The sequence below is a fragment of the Prionailurus viverrinus genome, chromosome D2, assembly GCF_022837055.1.
Source record: "Prionailurus viverrinus isolate Anna chromosome D2, UM_Priviv_1.0, whole genome shotgun sequence".
NCBI lineage: Eukaryota > Metazoa > Chordata > Mammalia > Carnivora > Felidae > Prionailurus > Prionailurus viverrinus.
In genome coordinates this window covers 20,407,630-20,426,241 of record NC_062571.1, presented here as the reverse complement: position 1 = coordinate 20,426,241, position 18,612 = coordinate 20,407,630, and the positions used below count along the sequence as shown (strand labels likewise).

At 36.9% G+C, this 18,612-nt stretch overlaps 1 protein-coding gene across 3 annotated transcripts; it reads right to left on the bottom strand.

The window, feature by feature from the left end:
* Positions 1–230: 230 nt before the first annotated feature.
* On the bottom strand, positions 231–17,697 carry CISD1 (CDGSH iron sulfur domain 1). 3 transcript variants are annotated; one of them, XM_047826057.1, is made up of 5 exons: positions 17,434–17,571; positions 14,545–14,758; positions 12,145–12,239; positions 10,537–10,742; positions 231–1,704 (listed from the first exon to the last, which is right to left on the bottom strand). In XM_047826057.1, the coding sequence occupies exons 3-5, from the start codon at positions 12,182–12,184 to the stop codon at positions 1,615–1,617; spliced, it is 336 nt and encodes a 111-aa protein (XP_047682013.1). In that variant the 5' UTR covers positions 12,185–12,239; positions 14,545–14,758; positions 17,434–17,571; the 3' UTR covers positions 231–1,614. The 3 variants fall into 3 exon arrangements, with proteins under 3 accessions (XP_047682013.1, XP_047682012.1, XP_047682014.1); XM_047826056.1 differs by lacking the exon at positions 14,545–14,758 and having other exon boundaries at positions 17,434–17,697; XM_047826058.1 differs by lacking the exons at positions 12,145–12,239; positions 14,545–14,758 and having other exon boundaries at positions 17,434–17,593.
* Between the last annotated feature and the right edge of the window lie 915 nt (positions 17,698–18,612).

Below are 18,612 nucleotides of genomic sequence, written 5' to 3'. Positions count from 1 at the left end.
GACACAGAATTCAAAGCAGTCTCCAGGCTCTGAGCTGTCAGCACAGAGTCTGACAAAAGCATGATGCTTCTTTTGCAGACCCACTGGTACTTACTTAAAACAGGAGGAAGAGGCATGGAAAGAAAATCACCTTAAGGAACTGATAGGTAGAATCAGAGTTTGTAGTATTTTAGATTTTGTGTTGAAGATGTGCCTTAAAGACATAAGCTGCATAAAACCAGTATACACAATTTTGGTATAAACTTTATGTGCTGTAATACACAAAATTGTACATTAAAAAATATCAGTGATCCTACATAATATAGGAATGCTGATAGTTGGTTTGTTGATTCCTGTGATTTCCAAGGTAATTCTGAATTTTATCAAGTAGAAACGTGTTACCTACTACTACTGAGAATTCATGTATACTAAAAGAAATGATGGGAATATTTTCATTACCTTTGTCAATTTCAATTGTATGCCTGTATTATGTATATATCTTGTCCTGATTTTTCCTTCTGACTCGCAAAACCCAAAGAACTAATCTCCTTTAAAAATACATGTATTACTACTACTGTCTTCATATTTTTTTGCTCCTAGTATTTTCAGTTTTCACATTTTTTTAAATGAATGCAATGATCTGAGTCTTCAAAGAATATTATATAAACAAAATCTTGTCTTCAAATTTTTTTGCTTTTAAAAATCATACAATTTAAGAAAATGTAATTATTTTTCTTCCCCGAATAGCATGTGCCTGAATCAAGAGTGGGAAATAAATCTTCTCGCGCCTTTTGATCTAGCTTTGTGACTACTATTTCTGTCATGGATGTGCAGCTTTGTGTTCAAGAGACTGGACATCATGTGTTCCAATTCCTTCAATGTCCCCGCTTCAAGTGCTTGACACTTCTTGGGCTGGAATTCTGGAGCATTACATTTTACAACTTTCTTCATGACTACTTTAAGACTATTACCACTTTGATCTAAATTCCCAGTATTGGCTCCTTTAATGGGTCAATTAAATATCCATGCAAATGAATAAAGAAGCTACTGTGCCCTTTCATTTTAGACCTGGACCACTTATAATTAAGCAGAATAACATTCAAAGTTCATTTTGATTAAAAACTATGAAAACATAAAGCTATATTTTCTTATTACCTCTGTTTGTCAAGAAGAGAATCAAGGTCATAACAGGTTTTTCCTATATTAAGAGATTAATATAGCTTAATCACACCCAATTTACTTTCTAGGTTAACTAAGTAATATTAAAAGGTGATGATTTTTCTTTGAAAGTACAATCTACATATACATCATTCTGAGAATAATTTAATGTATTAACTTCAACATACAACTATATTCTAATGTAATTATTTTAAACGTAAAGAAACGGATCCTTACAAGACCAAGATAACCCATGGGCCATAAGGTTCGTTTTTACTTTTTCCTTTTTTTGTTTAAACAAATGTGTACCACGATGGTTCAACAAGTAAGGCAAATGCTGTGAGTATGAAAGCTGCAATTTTCAATGTATCACATCTAGAACCCAGGGGAAGTGAAATAGACAGAAGTGGTAGCCATTCCAATTAAACAATCAGGTAACATCATGACTAGTTGGTTTGCAGCATCAAAACTGTTCATTTAAGTTTCCTTTTTCTTAATGATCAGAGGTCCCACGTTGTCTCCAGTCTCTTCATTGTGTTTTGTGTGAGATCCATCACAGAATGGGAACTAGGAAAAGAGAGAATGTCAATGTCTAATTGCAACATCAGTATTAATTTGGTAGAGTAGGGGTGATGCTTAAGTCTCATATAGAACATGACAACTCTTAAAAAGATTTTCCTAGACCACCTTATCTAGGTGTTCTTATAAAGAGCCTATATATACCAAGTATATATACCAAGTAGAAGGAAGAAATCAACTTGTGAATAATACACAGATCATTATTTGCATTTCCATTTGTGATATTTATGGATGCTGAATACCTTTTTCATGTTTATAAGCTACTTACAGTTATATTTCCCTTCCAGTGAACTATGTCCATTTCCCATTTATTTGTAAGAGCCTAAATTCATTTGTTTAAAATCAATTTGTGTATTTATTATCCCTTTTCTGATCACCTTTGTAGCAATTTTCTCAACCCTTATTATTTTGCTTAGTTTTTCATATTAATTTCTTCACTTTCATACACATATGCCAGTACTTCCCCTTTTAACATACTTCATGGAGACATCTTTCTCTTAGAGATGTGGTACTTTCATTACTCTCCATGATTTCACATTTTAGATATAACTAATATTTTGGGGTCCAGTGGGAGAAAAAGTGAGAGAAGTAATTTTTAACAGTGCTTCTCAGAGTATGCTTCAAAGAAGTTAAGTCCTGAAAGATGTTCTGATTTGGTTTCACTGCTTTAAAAACATACCAGGTAATTCTCCTGATTTGTAGCATACATTATTATTTAAAAGAAATCCTGCTATTAAAAAATACTATTTTAACTCAAAATTTCCCAGACTGACTGAACCATGGACACTTTTAGCTTTGATATGCATTATCCTAGTGTTCTATACAGCACACTTTACAAAATGCTGTTCTAAGATCCTGTTGCTTCAATATTAGAGGCTGTACATTTATTGTTATACCTCTATTCATAATCTTAGCAAAGTAAGTTCTACCCATAAATGTCTATTTATAGGCTTTACATTGCCTACACTGCTGGGATAAAAACTGTGTTTAAAAAATATGCTTCACTATTTGGTATGGCTAGGTTTCCTTCACATTACTCTTGTTAGACCTTCCCTGTTTAGTCTCTACCTACCTTTATTAAACGTTACCTATTTACTCTTCTAGACAAATGAGGATTTTCTTTTGCCAAGTACAATTTAGATTTTCTTATAATTTTCATCTTCAGGTCTCATGTATACTCTGATAACATTATTTCTTCTGTATAGGTTTTATAAAAGTCATCATAATTAGGTATATTTTCATACTTAACTACTTATACTACATATTATCAATGGTTTTTGTAAGTACCGTATATCTTTCCTACTGTTAAATGATAAAAATAGGAATTCAACAATATTTTAGGTGTCTCCTCAGGTTTTTACACTTAGAAGGTCCAATTACACCAGTGAATTATTTTGTTTCCTCCTATATTTATACCATTTATTTTCATTTCACAATAAACAATGATAGCTAGCATCTTGGTTTTGTTCTTGATTTCTTAAACGTACCTACACTCTGAATCTAAAGTGTCACTATTTAGTATAATGTTCACTATTGCACTGAAGAGGCCTATTTAGAAGAGTAAAGTAATAGGAGGCTTAGCTTTAAGACTAAAATTGCCTCGGGGCACCTGAGTGGCTCAGTGGGTTAAGCCTCCAACTTGGGCTCAGGTCATGATCTCACAGTTCATGAGTCTGAACCCTGTGTTGGGCTCTGTGCTGACAGCTCAGAGCCTGAAGCCTGCTTCGGATTCTGTGTCTCTGTCTCCCTCTCTCTAGGCCCCTACCCCACTCGCTCTGTCTCTCTCTTTCCCAAAAATAAACAAACATTAAAAAAAAAAAAAGATTAAAATTGCCTCATTACAGTGAAGGGTGTATAATTTTAGATACCTGAAATCAGACAGTGAAGGTATATAATCTTAAACTCTGACATTAGAAGCGTCGAATAATAAAATAATATTTGATTGATGTTAAGGAAATTCCATTTTAATTTTACAATTTATATATAATTTCAAGAGGCAGTAAATTAGTTAAAAATTACAGAAAAACCTAAGGTATCAGCATATCTAATATTTCCAAGTAAAAATTCTATTTTTGGGGTAGATGACAACATCAATGTAACATATATAAAGCTTTCATTCTTTCTTTCTTTCTTTTAGGTCAGTAAGATATGGTACACAGTATATTCGTGTTAAAAACAAGTCCTTATAGCAAAAACATCGACTTAAGCTTTTTTTCTTGGTATGGATGAGGAAAAAGGCCATAACAATCCATAAAAAATCAAACTAAAATGTACCCTGTAGCAAAGAACAGCATTTCAAAGTGACGTATGTTTAATCAACACAGGTGATTTTACAGTGAGAATAAAGGTTTACATTGTAAAAGACACTATTTTTTATATACAGCACACACAAAACATGTTACTGTAGTTTTACATATATGGTATAAATTGTATTTCTGAAAAATGAAGTATTTATCAATTAAAAAGCCTCAAAGAACTTACTGAAATAGAATGCGTATTTTTTAAATCTCATCTTAAATACTAGAAAAATAACTTATTTTAAAAAATAATTTTTCTCTATATATAGACTCAAGAACAGGAGACGGGGTGCCTGGCTGGCTCAATCGCTGGAGCATGTGGCTCTTGATCTTGGGGCTGTGAGTTGAAGCCCCATGTTGGGCATAGAGCTTAAGGGGGGGGAAAAAAAAGCACTGTGGGCACTGATAACTATTATGCCTAGATGCCAGAAGAACAGGAGAGAAATCTATAGAGAAATATACAAAGATAATCTAATGAAAGAAAGCCATACATCTAAAATGAGAATATGCTTTTTATATAATATCTAATTCTGCCTAAAAACTAAAATATGCCTGTTTCCTGTTTTAAAAGAAAAAAAAACCAAGTATTTCTTTAAAAAGCAGCAAATAGTAGATCCTATTTCTTTAATAAACTTTCCTGCTTTTATAATATATAAAGCTTTTTATGATTTTAAAGTGTAAACTAAGCGTTAAAAATCATTTTGTTCAGAGACACAGATGTCTCTTAATAGTACTTTCTTTATCACCTAATCCCAGGAATTACTGACTTAAGTCAGAATCCTCTTTCCAACTTCATGTGATTATATTTATTCATTAGAGAGTTTTCATTTTAAGTTAATGAAAACAGCAAAAAAAAAATTTTTTTTTCAACCAAGGACCAAAATGAGTTACTTCAAGTTGGATTAGCAATCTCTTAAGAATACATTGTCCATATTAATGGAATATGCTTATTGAAATTAATTCATGATTCTCAATATATCAATACATAAAAGTAAAACCTAAAGAATCAAATAACTGATGGAAAAAAGTTTAGCTCATATGTGATTCTAATATCAAAGATGCCAGTGTTTGTTATTTAACAAATCCTGGAGAAAAGTTTGTAAATTAAATTGGCTGAATTTCCTGTATGTCCAGAAAATATCCTATTATGTTTGTTAACCCAATTAGAAAACTAATCCCAAATTATTTTTAAAATTAGGAAAGAGAAGGTTTAGAAAAGGGACTAGAATAAATGATTAGGATAAATAAAACTAGAGATTCTTGCTTCCGATTTGGAAAGCTAGCAACATCATCAGTCTTATGTAAAATATACAAGATTTGTTTCTTTTCAAAGTTTTTTTTTTTTTTATTTATTTTTGGGACAGAGAGAGACAGAGCATGAACGGGGGAGGGGCAGAGAGAGAGGGAGACAGAAACGGAAACAGGCTCCAGGCTCGGAGCCATCAGCCCAGAGCCTGACGCGGGGCTCGAACTCACGGACTGCGAGATCGGGACCTGGCTGAAGTTGGACGCTCAACCGACTGCGTCACCCAGGCGCCCCAAGATTTGTTTCTTTTCAATCTCCCCAATCTCAAATTATGTTTCTGTTTTTTGGATTTTTCAAGATAAATAATAAATAAATGTTCCTCCATATCTCTTCTCTCTGCAACAATTAAAAGAAAAAAACATTTATCTTCCTTCTCCAAACTTTGTATTTTTAATGAGTTTGGATTTTATTTCCCAAGGAGGTTGCCTGGGGCTATATTGACTCACTATCATAAACTGCTCTCAGAAATAGTCTTGCTTTGGTTGAGAAAGAAAACAAAAGCAGTAAGATCTGATACTGAGAGAATATGACATTTTATTCCATTCTTAGGTACTTACTTTAGTAAAATGTAAGATAGTAGATATAACAGAATTACAAGACTGTCCTTATGTGATTTGGACAAGCTATGTAACCAACACTCAGAATTTTGTTTCTATGAAGAAATGGGCTCAGTGCACCCACCTCCAAACCATCAATAGGATGGACTTTCTATTACACACATACCCTAAAACAAAAACAAGCCCACTACTAACAAAAAAACCCAATTCAAATCATGAAGTTGTAAGTGAAACAAAATGATTCTATATAGTATGTTCAGTTGCATTTCAATTTTAATTGAGCTTCCCATAGTAACTGGCATGTCTTTCCTCCTTTTTTTGATTTCTTAGTGTGCATCCTTCTACTGTCCTTGTTCACCCTCTCCTGCCTCCTGGATGGCCAAAATACAACTGGGAGAGGGGGAATTAGCAAGACTAGGTTGCATACTCTTTCCTCTGACATCAAAGTTCTCTCATTTCCTTATTTCGAAAATAAGGCTTTCCCTTCCTTCCTGAGTTTCACCTCTGTGCTCTTACTCTCATTTCCTTCCACCCTCTTTCAAGAAGGCACTGTCTCAAATAATACTTCCTTACAGTCACTTTAATCGTTTCTACTCTATTGGCTCCTTTCTTTCTCAAGTCACATATGGATAGCCCTTTTGTGAAATCCTATGAAGAGGCCAGTTTCTCAAACAGCAGAGGGCATACCAATCCTGGGGGGAAGAGAAGACTAATGAGGCAAAATGTAATTTCTGCACACGGCTAAGAGATCTGATTCATGAGGTCTGGAAAAACCACTAAAAATGTTAGACCCACACAATAGGTTACCAGTGATTGTACATTAAGAATAAATTAGAATTGAATTAAAGTTTCTATCACATGTAACTTTTCTTGAGATAGGTATAATTTTGTCATATTATAAACACAACTGGTTTGTATGAGGAAAAGATTACTGAAAATGAAATCAACAGAGTCATCTAATCAAAGGTATTAATTACAAGTCTTTTGTGCACTGACACGTAAATGTGTGAGCTGGCACCCCTATGATAACCTTAGGTACCTCAGGAACATGGGGAGTTTCCAACGATACCTGAAGAATAAGAACATCCATTAACATGAATAATATTAAAGGTAAATTCTTAATTGATTCTGTGGGAATAAAAAGTTTCTAAGATTCAGTGAAAATTCATAACTGACAAATCCTAAAGGCAAAGGGGATCACTAACAGTATAAAAGATAAGCTTTAAAAAAAGGGGGGGGCAATGACTGGTCTGGCATTCCTTTCCTTGAAGTCTACCTGTGGGAATAACCACCTCTAGTTTAACCATCTAGAAACTCTAAACTGCATGATGAAAAAATAATCCTGGAATGTTTTGTTGAATTATAAAGGCTTATAAATAAACCATTTAAACCACTGTGTCCATTTGTGATTCTTCCTGAAATACTTACAATCTTAGTCCTTTTAAGTCCCTATTTGCTTTACTGACCTTTTCTTTACCCTCTGGGAAAACCAAACCAAAGCAAACATCTTTTACTTGACCCCCCAAATCTATGCTTTAGAGTTCACTCAGGCAGTCATTGTATTTCCCCTGCTTTCCATTCACTGTCATATTTACTGAAATTCTGATATACACTCAGACTTCTAGCATTATTCCATTGAAATGACACCAAAAGGTCAATTGCCTAATTGTTTAACCCAACTCTTACTATAATATTCACCTAGTTGTCTTTGCACAAGCTGATATTCACAGTCAAATCTTTGAAACCTTCCATTTTCCACTGTGAAACCATGATATTCTTAGTTTTCTTCTAACTCTGGCAAGATTTCATTTTCCTTTTTGGCTCTTATTCCTCTTTCCAAAATGCAAATAATTTCCTAAGATTTCATACTTAGCCCTTGATTTTCATCTGCATGAAGGATCTGCTGACATTCTTATGCTTGGCTTAGTTTTGCTGATCTCCATCTCGAACTCTGATGTCTCAGCCTTAGACCCACATTTCAGATTGTCTGCTGGACATTTCCATTCAAATGTCACCTCAAAATTCACTTTGGAACTGAACTCCTTGTCCTAGAAAATCAGCTTTTCTTCTTGAATTCTTATTTCTGTTAACAGCATCATCTCTTCTACTATTACAGGTTTAGATACTTTAATGAGTTTGTTTTTCTCCCCCAATCTCCCATATAAATCAGTCAGTGCATTTGGCTGATCCTTCCCTCAAAATGTTTCCAATATCTGTCCATTTTTCTCCTTTCCTAGAGCTAGCACCCAGTGTAAGTATCATGACTTTTAAATTCCTGACAAGAAGCTCCCCAATGTCTGGAGGCACAAACTCCTTACACAGTTACTCAGGAGAGCAAGGACCAGACTAGATTCTACATTGATCTCAGCTTTGATCACTTGAGTCCTTTCCTACAGATTCTGAGAAAGAGTTCCCCAAACTTGCTAGTTTATTCAAATACTACCAATCTTTCCAGGGGCAATTTAACTCCCATGTTTATCACTATGCCTTCCCAGAAAATTCTAGCCCAGTGTAAGCTCTTTATTCCACTTAAATCACCTGTGAGTCTACTGTACACATCTATGATACCTGCTATTTTACTATTTAACTTTTCCCATGCATATATAGAAGACACTAAATGATCACTGACTAAAGAACGACCACACTCTGACTTATAAATTCCTGAATTTCTAAAGATACTGTTTCTATATTTTGGTGAGCAACAGGAGAATAAAACCTAGTATGAGCATAATTAAAAAAAACAAACAAACCAGGTGCAGTCTATAAATTATTATTGAGGGTTATTTTCTAGAGACCCTACTAGTACTTATAAATAATCCCACACACCAAATGAACAGTGTTCTTTTTAAGGTACAACTTGCAGTGGGGCTATTAATTTTTGGTGCACATTCCATATATTCATCAGTTTTCAGATACAATGACATTATGTAAGTACTGTGTCACTGGATTATACAGCATCATTGTATTGGGGGAGGGAGTTAGAATACATTTTCCAGTACTTAGTACGGGACTTCTTCCTTAATTGTGTAATGGCTTTCCACTGTGGGAAAAGGTAGTTCCTGAGAAGTGCTTTCCGAAACAGATATATCATTTTTTATTGTCTATTTTCTTATGCGTTATAGGGTTATCTTTAGTGAAATCTGTTTAATTTAAATGCTAATAGTGGCAGTACATACAGTATTTTTTCCCATATTTCTCACAATATATCAGAAATTCTGAAGTCATTCAATATATGAAGCTTTTCAAGATGACCTTAGGAAAGCATTTTACTATCTTTAGGTCACTAGCTGGCATCACTGTCTAAAAGCTGCCTAACAGCTACAGGTATTATAGATGATAGTTCCAAATGGAAGCCTGGTGAAATGTAATTAACACAAAAGGAAATAAGATTGTAAAAAGTCCTGTTCGATAATTAAGTATAGGAGCTACAGCTTAAAGGCACCAGTCCGTAGAGCATGTGACTCTTCATCTCGGGGTTGTAAGTTCAAGCCCCATATTGGGTGGAGAGACTACTTTAAAACAATAAAATCTTAAAAAAAAAAAAAAAAAAAAAAAAAAGCAAGCTTAGATACAGGGCAAATGTATTTACCAGATAAGAAATTTTCTTTGTCTTCTTTTTTTAAATATTTGTCTATTTTTGAGAGAGAGAGAGAGAGAGAGAGCGCGCACACAGGCAGAGGAAGGGCAGAGAGAGACAGAGACACAGAATCCGAAGCAGGCTCCAGGCTCCAAGCTGTCAGCATGGAGCCCGATGCGCAGCTCGAACTCACAAACCACAAGATCATGGACCTGAGCCAAAGTTGGATGCTTAATCCAACTGAACCACCAAGGTGCCCCCAGATAAGAAATTTTCAAGGGCAGTTTCCAAGTTTCTCTTGAATTTTTAAAAACTTATTCTAGAGTCCATGAGCTTGAAAGCTCAAGAAAAGAATTTACTTTTTCTGTGCCTCTTTAATGTTTTAGGCTGCATACGTATTCTCTTTCCTGGTATAGTGGAGGTAAAGATCCACGTGGGGAGGAAATCCTAAGAATAAATAAAGGGATTCTTCTCTCTTCTTGGCCAAGAATACAGTTACATTCACCTGACCTCAATAAGGGAAAATAGAATTTTATTGCACAGTAGTTAGATGTTCTAGTAAATATATTCCTGAAGAGTACATGGAAAACAGAGAAGAATAAGATGCATTAAAAAAAAAAAGAAAGAGGGGCACCTGGGTGGCTCAGTTGGTTAAGCATCCGACTTTGGCTCAGGTCATGATCTTGTGGTTCATGAGTTCAAGCCCTGTGTCAGGCTCTGTGCTGTCAGCTCAGAGCCTGGAGCCTGCTTCGGATTCTGTGTCTCCCTCTCTTTCTGTCCCCCAACTCCACTCAGGCTCTGTTTCTCTCTCTCTCTCAAAAATAAACAAACATTAAAAAAAAAAGAAAGAAAGAAAAAGAAAAGGAAAAGGGATACCTGGCTGGCTCAGTCGGTAGAGCATGGGACTCTTGATTTCAGGGTTGTGAGTTCAAGCCCCATGTTGGGCACAGAGATTACTTAAAAACGGGGGGGGGGGGGGGGGGATATCCTAACAATATCTGGTGATATATGTTTGATAAAATAGTTTAAAAAGAAATGCAACATTAAAGATGGCACTAATATAAAGGACTTGTTTATCCTCACCTTTTTGGACCTCCAACAACGGCAGTACACAGCTTTATCTCCCAAATCCTCCATGTCAAAAGCATGTACTATCTTGGGGTTGTCTTTCTGGATGTGAAGGTTTACCATAGATTTGTTGCGATGATCTTTAACATAAAATCTTTTGTAAGCTAGATAACCAATCGCAGCTGTACCAGCAGCAATAGTAACTGCTGCGATCCATTCAACTAGAGTAAGGAAGGAAAACAGGAATAATTATCAAAACCAAAATATATGCTAATAATGTGTATTTTTACTAACATGAATATTCAGGAAATCCAGTTTTTGAGTTAAGCATCCCAATAATCAAAGGTTTTTACTGTTAACAAAATGATCACAACACATTGGTGTAATAGTTCTTGTTAAGACTTTCCCCAGCCTTTACTGAGGTAATTGTGTATTTTCTATTGAGTGCTGATGGCTAAATCAAGGTAGAAGGAAACTTAAAAATTATTTTATAGATGGACAAGGAAAAACCATGCTTAATAATTTTTAAAGTGCTCATAAATAGATTTAAAATACACGTAAGCCTGTAGATACCTATTGCTTAAAAACAGACAAACCAACCCTGATACATTAAAAAATTCAGATGACGGGGTGCCTGGGTGGCTCAGTGGTTGAGTGTGCGACTTCAGCTCAGGTCATGGTCTTGCAGTTCGTGAGTTCGAACCCCGCGTCGGGCTCTGTGCTAACAACGGCTCAGAGCCTGGAGCCTGCTTCAGATTCTGTATCTCTCTCTCTCTCTCCACCTCCCCTGCTCATGCTCTGCCTCTCTCTGTCTCTCAAAATAAATGTTAAAAAAAAAAATTCAGATTACAAAGACTCCCCTCCCCGCCAAAATCAGGAGGTGATTATGTTAATAAAATGACTCATCAGAGTTCATTTAAATAGTAGGTCCTTTAGTGATTTTAAAATGTAAAATAGGGGTGCCTGGGTGGCTCAGTCAGTTAAGTATCTGACTTCTGCTCAGGTCATGATCTCCTGGTCTGAGTTCCAGCCCTGTACTGGGCTCTGTGTTGATGGCTCAGAGCCTGGAGCCGCTTCAGATTCTGTGTCTCCCTTTCTCTCTGCCCCTCCCCCCTCTCTGTCTCTCTCTCTCTCTCTCAAAAATAAAAAACATCATAAAAATTTTTTTAATGTAAAACAGAACTGGTATCTGAAGGAAAAAAAGGACAAATGAAACAAAACATAACTGGTATCTGAAGACAAAACAAATAAAGGACAAATAAAACAAAACCACCCCTTAACACTAAACATTCAAAGAAATATATCCAGTAGGATTCTGGGCTTCAAAGTCATTCAAAAGTGTTTGTTTTTAAATTTCAAAGTGCTTTCTCATTAGAATAAAAATCAGAATGTATTAATTTCATATAAAAGATGAATATAATTAGTCTCTAATTACAGAGAATATAATATTCTCACTTAATATATTCTAAATTTCCATTATCCACCAGTGTATGAGGATTTTAATTCTCTACAAACTTCATTTTAAATTTAATGACATTTTTCTACTCAATTATTTGCTTGACTAACAGGCCATGTTTTCATGTTGCCTTCAAGGAGCCCTTAGAAACCCAAGCACTTAACTACCCCAATTCCACAGAACGCTGGAGAGAAGAAAGCTCTGCATAGTCTGGTTAGCCTCAGCCTCAGAGGAGAGTTGTCTATTCCCAGCATGGAGTGGACTGCAAGGAAGAAGTTGAACAGGGGTCAGGGTAAACACACTGGACTGCTTCCCAGCACTTCCTGAGTCAGATCTTCACAGTATCTCAAATAAATTCCCAAACTATCAAATAAAGCCCTAGAGAGATAAGTACAAAAAACATATTCCAAGGCCACATAAAAACATATAATGAATAATTAACTGTATGGCTTACTTGCACTAGAGTCAAATTTCTTATTGCACTAATATGATTAATCACCATTCCTAATAGTGCCCTACATTAAATTGGAGCAAGCTCATTCTTACAAAACTGTAATGGGAAGGAACAACCATTCTCACACTTAGTTCCTTTTAGCTTGGTCCTCTGTTTTACCTTATTTAACAATTTATTTTTTATCAAATGTTTTCAACCATAGTATTTTTCTTTACATTAATAGTTTATTTTCTTCCTACATCATTTTCATTCTTCCTTACTGAAATCCCCTAAGATAAACAAACGTGATGTCCTTCCCAGGTGCTGCGTGACTGAGAAAACAAGTTAGTAAGTTATTTGACAGCTTCAAACCTTTGGACTCATTGAAGAATGTTTTTGACTACACAATTTTTGTAGATTGGTCTTGAATTTTAGTGCTGCTTCATGATATTACCCTGCAGCAATTCCAAGCAGGGCTCAAACTTTGCTCTGATTTCTAGCCTGGTTCATGATCTTCCTTTTTGATGTATTATTTACCATGGAACTCTCTTGAGAAAGTATTCTCTATGTCAGGAGCTGTAGCAATGCACTTCTAAGCTAATGGAAAGTCACTCTGAACAGCTAATGTACCTGTAACAAAATGGGGTAAAATATTCCTTTCCTTGGTATATGCTCAATTATGTTGGCTAAATTTTATCATTAGTATAAACTTAAAAGGAGGAAATATCCCAAAAGAATAAAATAACACAACTCCCTAGATACTGTTGATCTTAGTTACACCTTACTTTTTAGGTGAATTATGAAGTAATCACTAACGATTTATTTTAATGGTGCCTACATATTACAAAAAGGCCTGAGATCCAAGGAACAACTAAAATTGGTTAAGATTAATTTGTCTCGACATAAAGAGGGAGTCCTATAGGAATTTCTGTCTGAAGCTAATGATAGGTTAAAAGAATCTTTAACCATGAAAACATTCTTGTAGTCTCTTTCCTCTGAATCCAATATTAGCCACTGAACCCATATGGTGACTTTTCTTTTAAATCTTTACCTCCCTGGAATTTTTGACAGTGGAATAAATGACAGAATAACTGACACAGAAAAGAGGCAATAGAAAATGAAAGACATGGGAACTGACTCTAGATATTACTGAAAAGTAGCTGCCCCATGGGGAATCAAAACATGCACTGTAACCGTACCCCTTAACAAGGGTCACTTTTGAACCTATATAAATGTCACAGTACCATGTGTGCTAGGAAAACGGCTTTGCATTTGCTCCAATTGATTTTTCAGAATCATAGAGCCAGATAAATTCTTAAGAATTTCCCTTTCCCCTCTTCACAAATCCTAATTCTCTAATTTGTCTCATTAGAGACAAATGGAAAAGTTTCCAGAATAAGAAATTTGTTTTATCATTTCCTTATTGCAGTCTGAATCAGTTTTTTTTTCCTGGCAAAAAGCTGTGGATGCCACTGGCAACCCTAGAGAAAAGAAGGAAAAGGAAACAATGTAGAGATAGTCAAGAATGACAATGGATTTAAAAGTCAATAATTAGAATAGAGAAAGAATTGAAAACCCAAGATAGTAAACAAATAAAAACAATAAAACCGAAGTGATACTTAGTTCTTGGTAGCAGATATCTTCTATTAAGAATAAACACAATCTCAGAGGCAAAAAGAGATTTTACCAAGACTCAATTTTTAAAGACATTTCAGTTGGCACCTCTCAGACACTCTTTATCTTGAGCACTACTTCTGCCTCGTCGGATTTTATCCTCACTTCCCTTCTCTATAGATAGCTCTCTACAGGTAACAGTATTTCTACAGTTAGATCAAACTCCACTCTGCCCAATTTTGCTTAACAGTGCTTTCTATGTACACAAAGAAATACAACTGATAAGCCAATATAAAGAACAAAATGCAGAAAATACCTTTCTAAATAATCCCTCCCATTCTTACTCTTCCCTTGGTTTACTACTGTATAACCCTGGTTTGTATAACATAATATTGGTTTTCTCTCAGCATTATTCAGAGATTGAGAAAACATAAACTTGTCTCCAAATCCCTTGTTTATAACCCATTCCTCAGCTTTTCTCTACTGTGGGAATAATTTTGCTTTAACTTAGAAATCTCACCCTTTCTGTTCCTTTAACCTCTTTTCTGTCCAAAACGGTCCTCTCTTGCCCAGTGTCAACTGCCACAGAATCAGAATGTTCTTTTCTTCTCAGGAGAGGGGAAGGGGAGCTGTGTTTAAATCTTTGCCTCCCTAGGTCTCTTCCCCAGATTGGTAGGGTGTGCCTGGTAATGTTTTTTTCTCAGGCCTGGCACACAGGTGGTGTTCAATGTTAGCTGGGTAAAAAAAAATAATAGATTACTAATTTGAATTTGCAACTCCATCTGTCCATCTTACCATCACATTGCTCTTATACCAAATGACTTATCTTTGACCTCATCTTAACTACTGTATCAAAGTGTGGGATTTAAACATTTCAGATTAAATATAAACCTTTATTATGGAATATTTCAGACATATATACAGGGATTACTATAATGAACTCCTATGTACCCTCACCCAGCTCCACCAAGTATCAATTCACTACCAATCCTATTACACCTATAGACCCCAACAACCCCAATATTTGTTTACTGTTTATAACCTGAAGGAGCAGATTCAATGAGTTTTGGAGGTATCAAGGAGCAAGACATTTAGTAAACTTCCTAAAAGTCATATACTGGGTATGAGGAGGAGTCACTAGACTGGGGACTCCATAGTAGTGACTATAACAAACTAGTATCTGGTATCAAATAAAAAATAAGTTTGGTATACGTATGTTGATTATGCCTCAATAAGGGAAAAAAAAAAAGGCTGGTATCATTCACCAAATGGGTATTAAGAATCATCTCACTGCATGGGATCTTAGGATTTTATTTCCACTTATCTTCACTGCCTCTCCCAGATTCATGTCCTGGCCTGATCCCCATTAATTTTATTTATAACCCACCACCCATTATTTTTCTTCTGAATATAAAGGAGAAGTCTGCATGCATAGACACATCCTTTTATTTTTTATTTAACATATACTTAAAAACAGCTTACCTCTGCTAAATACTTTTCTAAGCCCTTTATAATTATTAACCTATTTAGTTGAAAACAAGTATCTTAATTCATCTTCCCCAAACTCAAAAATGCAGATTTTAGTGTGGTTTAAAAATTCAGAAAAAAATGAAATCTAAACATTACAAGGTGGATTCCTAAGACATTATCTGTCCCTACCTTGCCACATTACTATACTACATTTGAGGAAGTAAGAAGGTGCTGGTTAAAGAGTTTTACAAAGGTTTTGTGTCTTTTGGCAGTCCTCCTAACAGCCTTCATGTTTTTAGGTGAAATAAAAAGTAGTTACTTCTAACAAAGTTGAGTACTTCAAGTTTAAGCTGATCACCCTCTTCACCAAGCAATTTCCTGTACCTTAGAGAAGGGCAAGTTAATGGGAAAGTCACCTTTGGATTCCCCTATGGTTAGATTTAAAAAAAGCAACCACAAACTTGTCTTGATTCCAAGAAAGATTAGCCTGCAGATAGTGTTAATAAGTCCTAGAGTTCACCTACTTCACATTTCAATAGTATGCTATCTCAATGGTTTAGTGCCCATTTACACCAAATGACTCCACATTTTAAAAACCCATGTTGGAACCTTCCAGCCTATATCACGTAAGTGCAAACTGTCTTCCTATAGAATGATCAGTGGCTTAAGTCACACGAGTATCTTATTTTACACAACAGTCTTATTCCTGAGAAAATACAGGTTTGGGTTTTTTTTTAAATCAAAAACAAAAATCCCTATTTTAAATGCACCAAGGTGCCTCTATTTAAAGGACTCTCAAGATGAGCATCCTTTGAAACAATTTTTGCAAATAATCACCTCCTACATACTTCATTAGTAACTTAAAAATGTCATGGGTTATCCACGTAACTCTGCCAGGTTGCCAGGTAACTTTTGGCAACAGAAGTGGAATTCTCCAACTTAAAGAGTGGATTACAAAATTAGGTCTCAAGTTAACAAGGAGCCTTTACAGAACCTGGCATTGACTCTAGATGCTCAATATTTACTAAATGAATCAATAGGGCTCTTTTAAATTAACTTCTGGACAATCTCTTTACCTTTACTTAACTACTGTTACAGACAACCAAACTATGAGACATGGCATTTTATACCTGGGCAGAGAGATCGCGTCTATCACGTAGCTGGTGCACACAGTATTACATTAACAGTTATACCACCATCAAGGATTATTACAATGTGAAGGTCTACACTAATCGACTGCTAGAAAAGTCTCTTAATTTTAATTGGACCTATGTTTCCAAAGCTAGACTAGCACAAGGAAAGCATGGCTGAGAAAGCTGAGAGCTCAAAGAACTCCGTTTTCAATCCTCTCTCCTGGACTACTGCTGATGTTGAGTGCCAGATGCCAGAGGGCTATAATTACAAAAACAAAAAAACTGGGAAAACTGAACTCGGATTGGTTTTCTTTCCTTAAAAAGAAAAAAGAAATGCAAAACTAGGATGTGATTACTCAAACATTGCTTCAGGCTTGCAGGAAATCGACAGTCTGACGGTGATTTAAACCTGAGAAGGGGGAACCGATTTTTTTTTTTTAACCTTTCCTCTTTTCCAGGCCCTGTGACTTAACACAGAAGTGTCTCATGGGAGAACAAGAAAAAAAAGCTAGCGGCGGGACCATTAGGTTTTAGGGTTTGACTAGTTTAGGAATACTTGGTCCAGACGGGTAGATGCCTCCGTGGCCCCCATGCCTAGAGAGATAACCAATCCTTACCCTGACATCGCCCCCTTTCCCGGTCTTGCCCAGGAAGCTCGCAGGCCCGCCCAGCCCCTGCCCTTCTACATCTCAAGGTTACAGGACTCGCGGGCTCGCATGGCAGCGGTAACAGCCCAGACAGGAGTTGAGGAAGCTGCAATCGGTGCGCAGGCCTCCAGCCTCACCCGCTCCCAGGTCCCACTTCACCTCGTACGCTGGAAGACAGACTCATGGCGCCGTCGCTTGCAAGGCGTATGCACAGGACTAAGCACAAACAGGCTCCCACGGAGGGCAGGAGTCAAGGTGCGAGAAACGTCCTGCGTGCACCAACTCCAGGCCGCTACGGCGCAGGCGCCGCGGCTGGCCGTAAGCACGTGTGTATTGCCACCCTGGCTGATGATGAGCATGCGCGGAGCTGTGTCCCGGCCTTAAAGAAGTCTTGAGTCGGGATTTTGACAGCCCCAATACTGGGGAGCGGGAAGAGACTTAGGTAGGTAGCAACTGAGTGTGCGCAACACTAAGGGGCGGAGTCCTGGAGCCTGGGGGCAGGGCTTTGAGAATAGACAAGCTAGGCCAGACTTTTAGTCTCTTCCAGGTGTGCGGGTTTCTCTGGGCAAAGGACAGGTGCTGTAATAACACTTGCCATAATCAGGTATCTAAGATCTTATCCACAGTTTTCTTGCTCAGTTCTGCACCTGCAAGACCGGGTCCAGTCTTCGTAGAAAATGCCAGTAGCAGACACACAGGTATCAATTGTGGAGTGCTATTTCAAAACCTCACTCCTGGCGTGCATCACTTTCTAATGCTTTTGAGTCAGTTATCTCTGGGAACCTTGGAACCTGCGCTAAGGGTTGGGGGGGGGGGCGGCTTATTTCTACAGAAAAATGTACTGCCCCCCTCCCCCCAAGATTATTCTCTATCTTCTACAGTCTGAAATTAGTGTCGGTTAAAAAATATTTTTTTATAAAAGCAGTTTAGGGGGGTTGGAATTGACTCAATGGATGTTTTGGAGATACGTTTTTAAAGAAGCTGCCTGTTTATAACTCCTATTGTCTCTATGCAGGGTGGGAGTTGGAGGGAGCTGATTGTAGCCTCCGAAGCCATACTTGGCACAACTACTACCTCCCAACTCTCAACACTTGACTGATTGCTCTTCATCATTGGGAACCTCTGGCGTCTTGAGCTGGACCCCAATAAGCGCTGAAACTCCCACTGAATGAATGAAGGTACAACAGCTCCGCTGGCATTGTAACGCCAGCTGAGGAGTGGGTGTGAGAAAGACCTGGAACGCGCTCGCCCCACCCGGTATCCATCAGCTCTCCGGGGCGGCGCCGAGCTCCCGCCCCGCTGTGGGGGGTCCCGTCGGGCAGCCTCTGGGCATGCTCA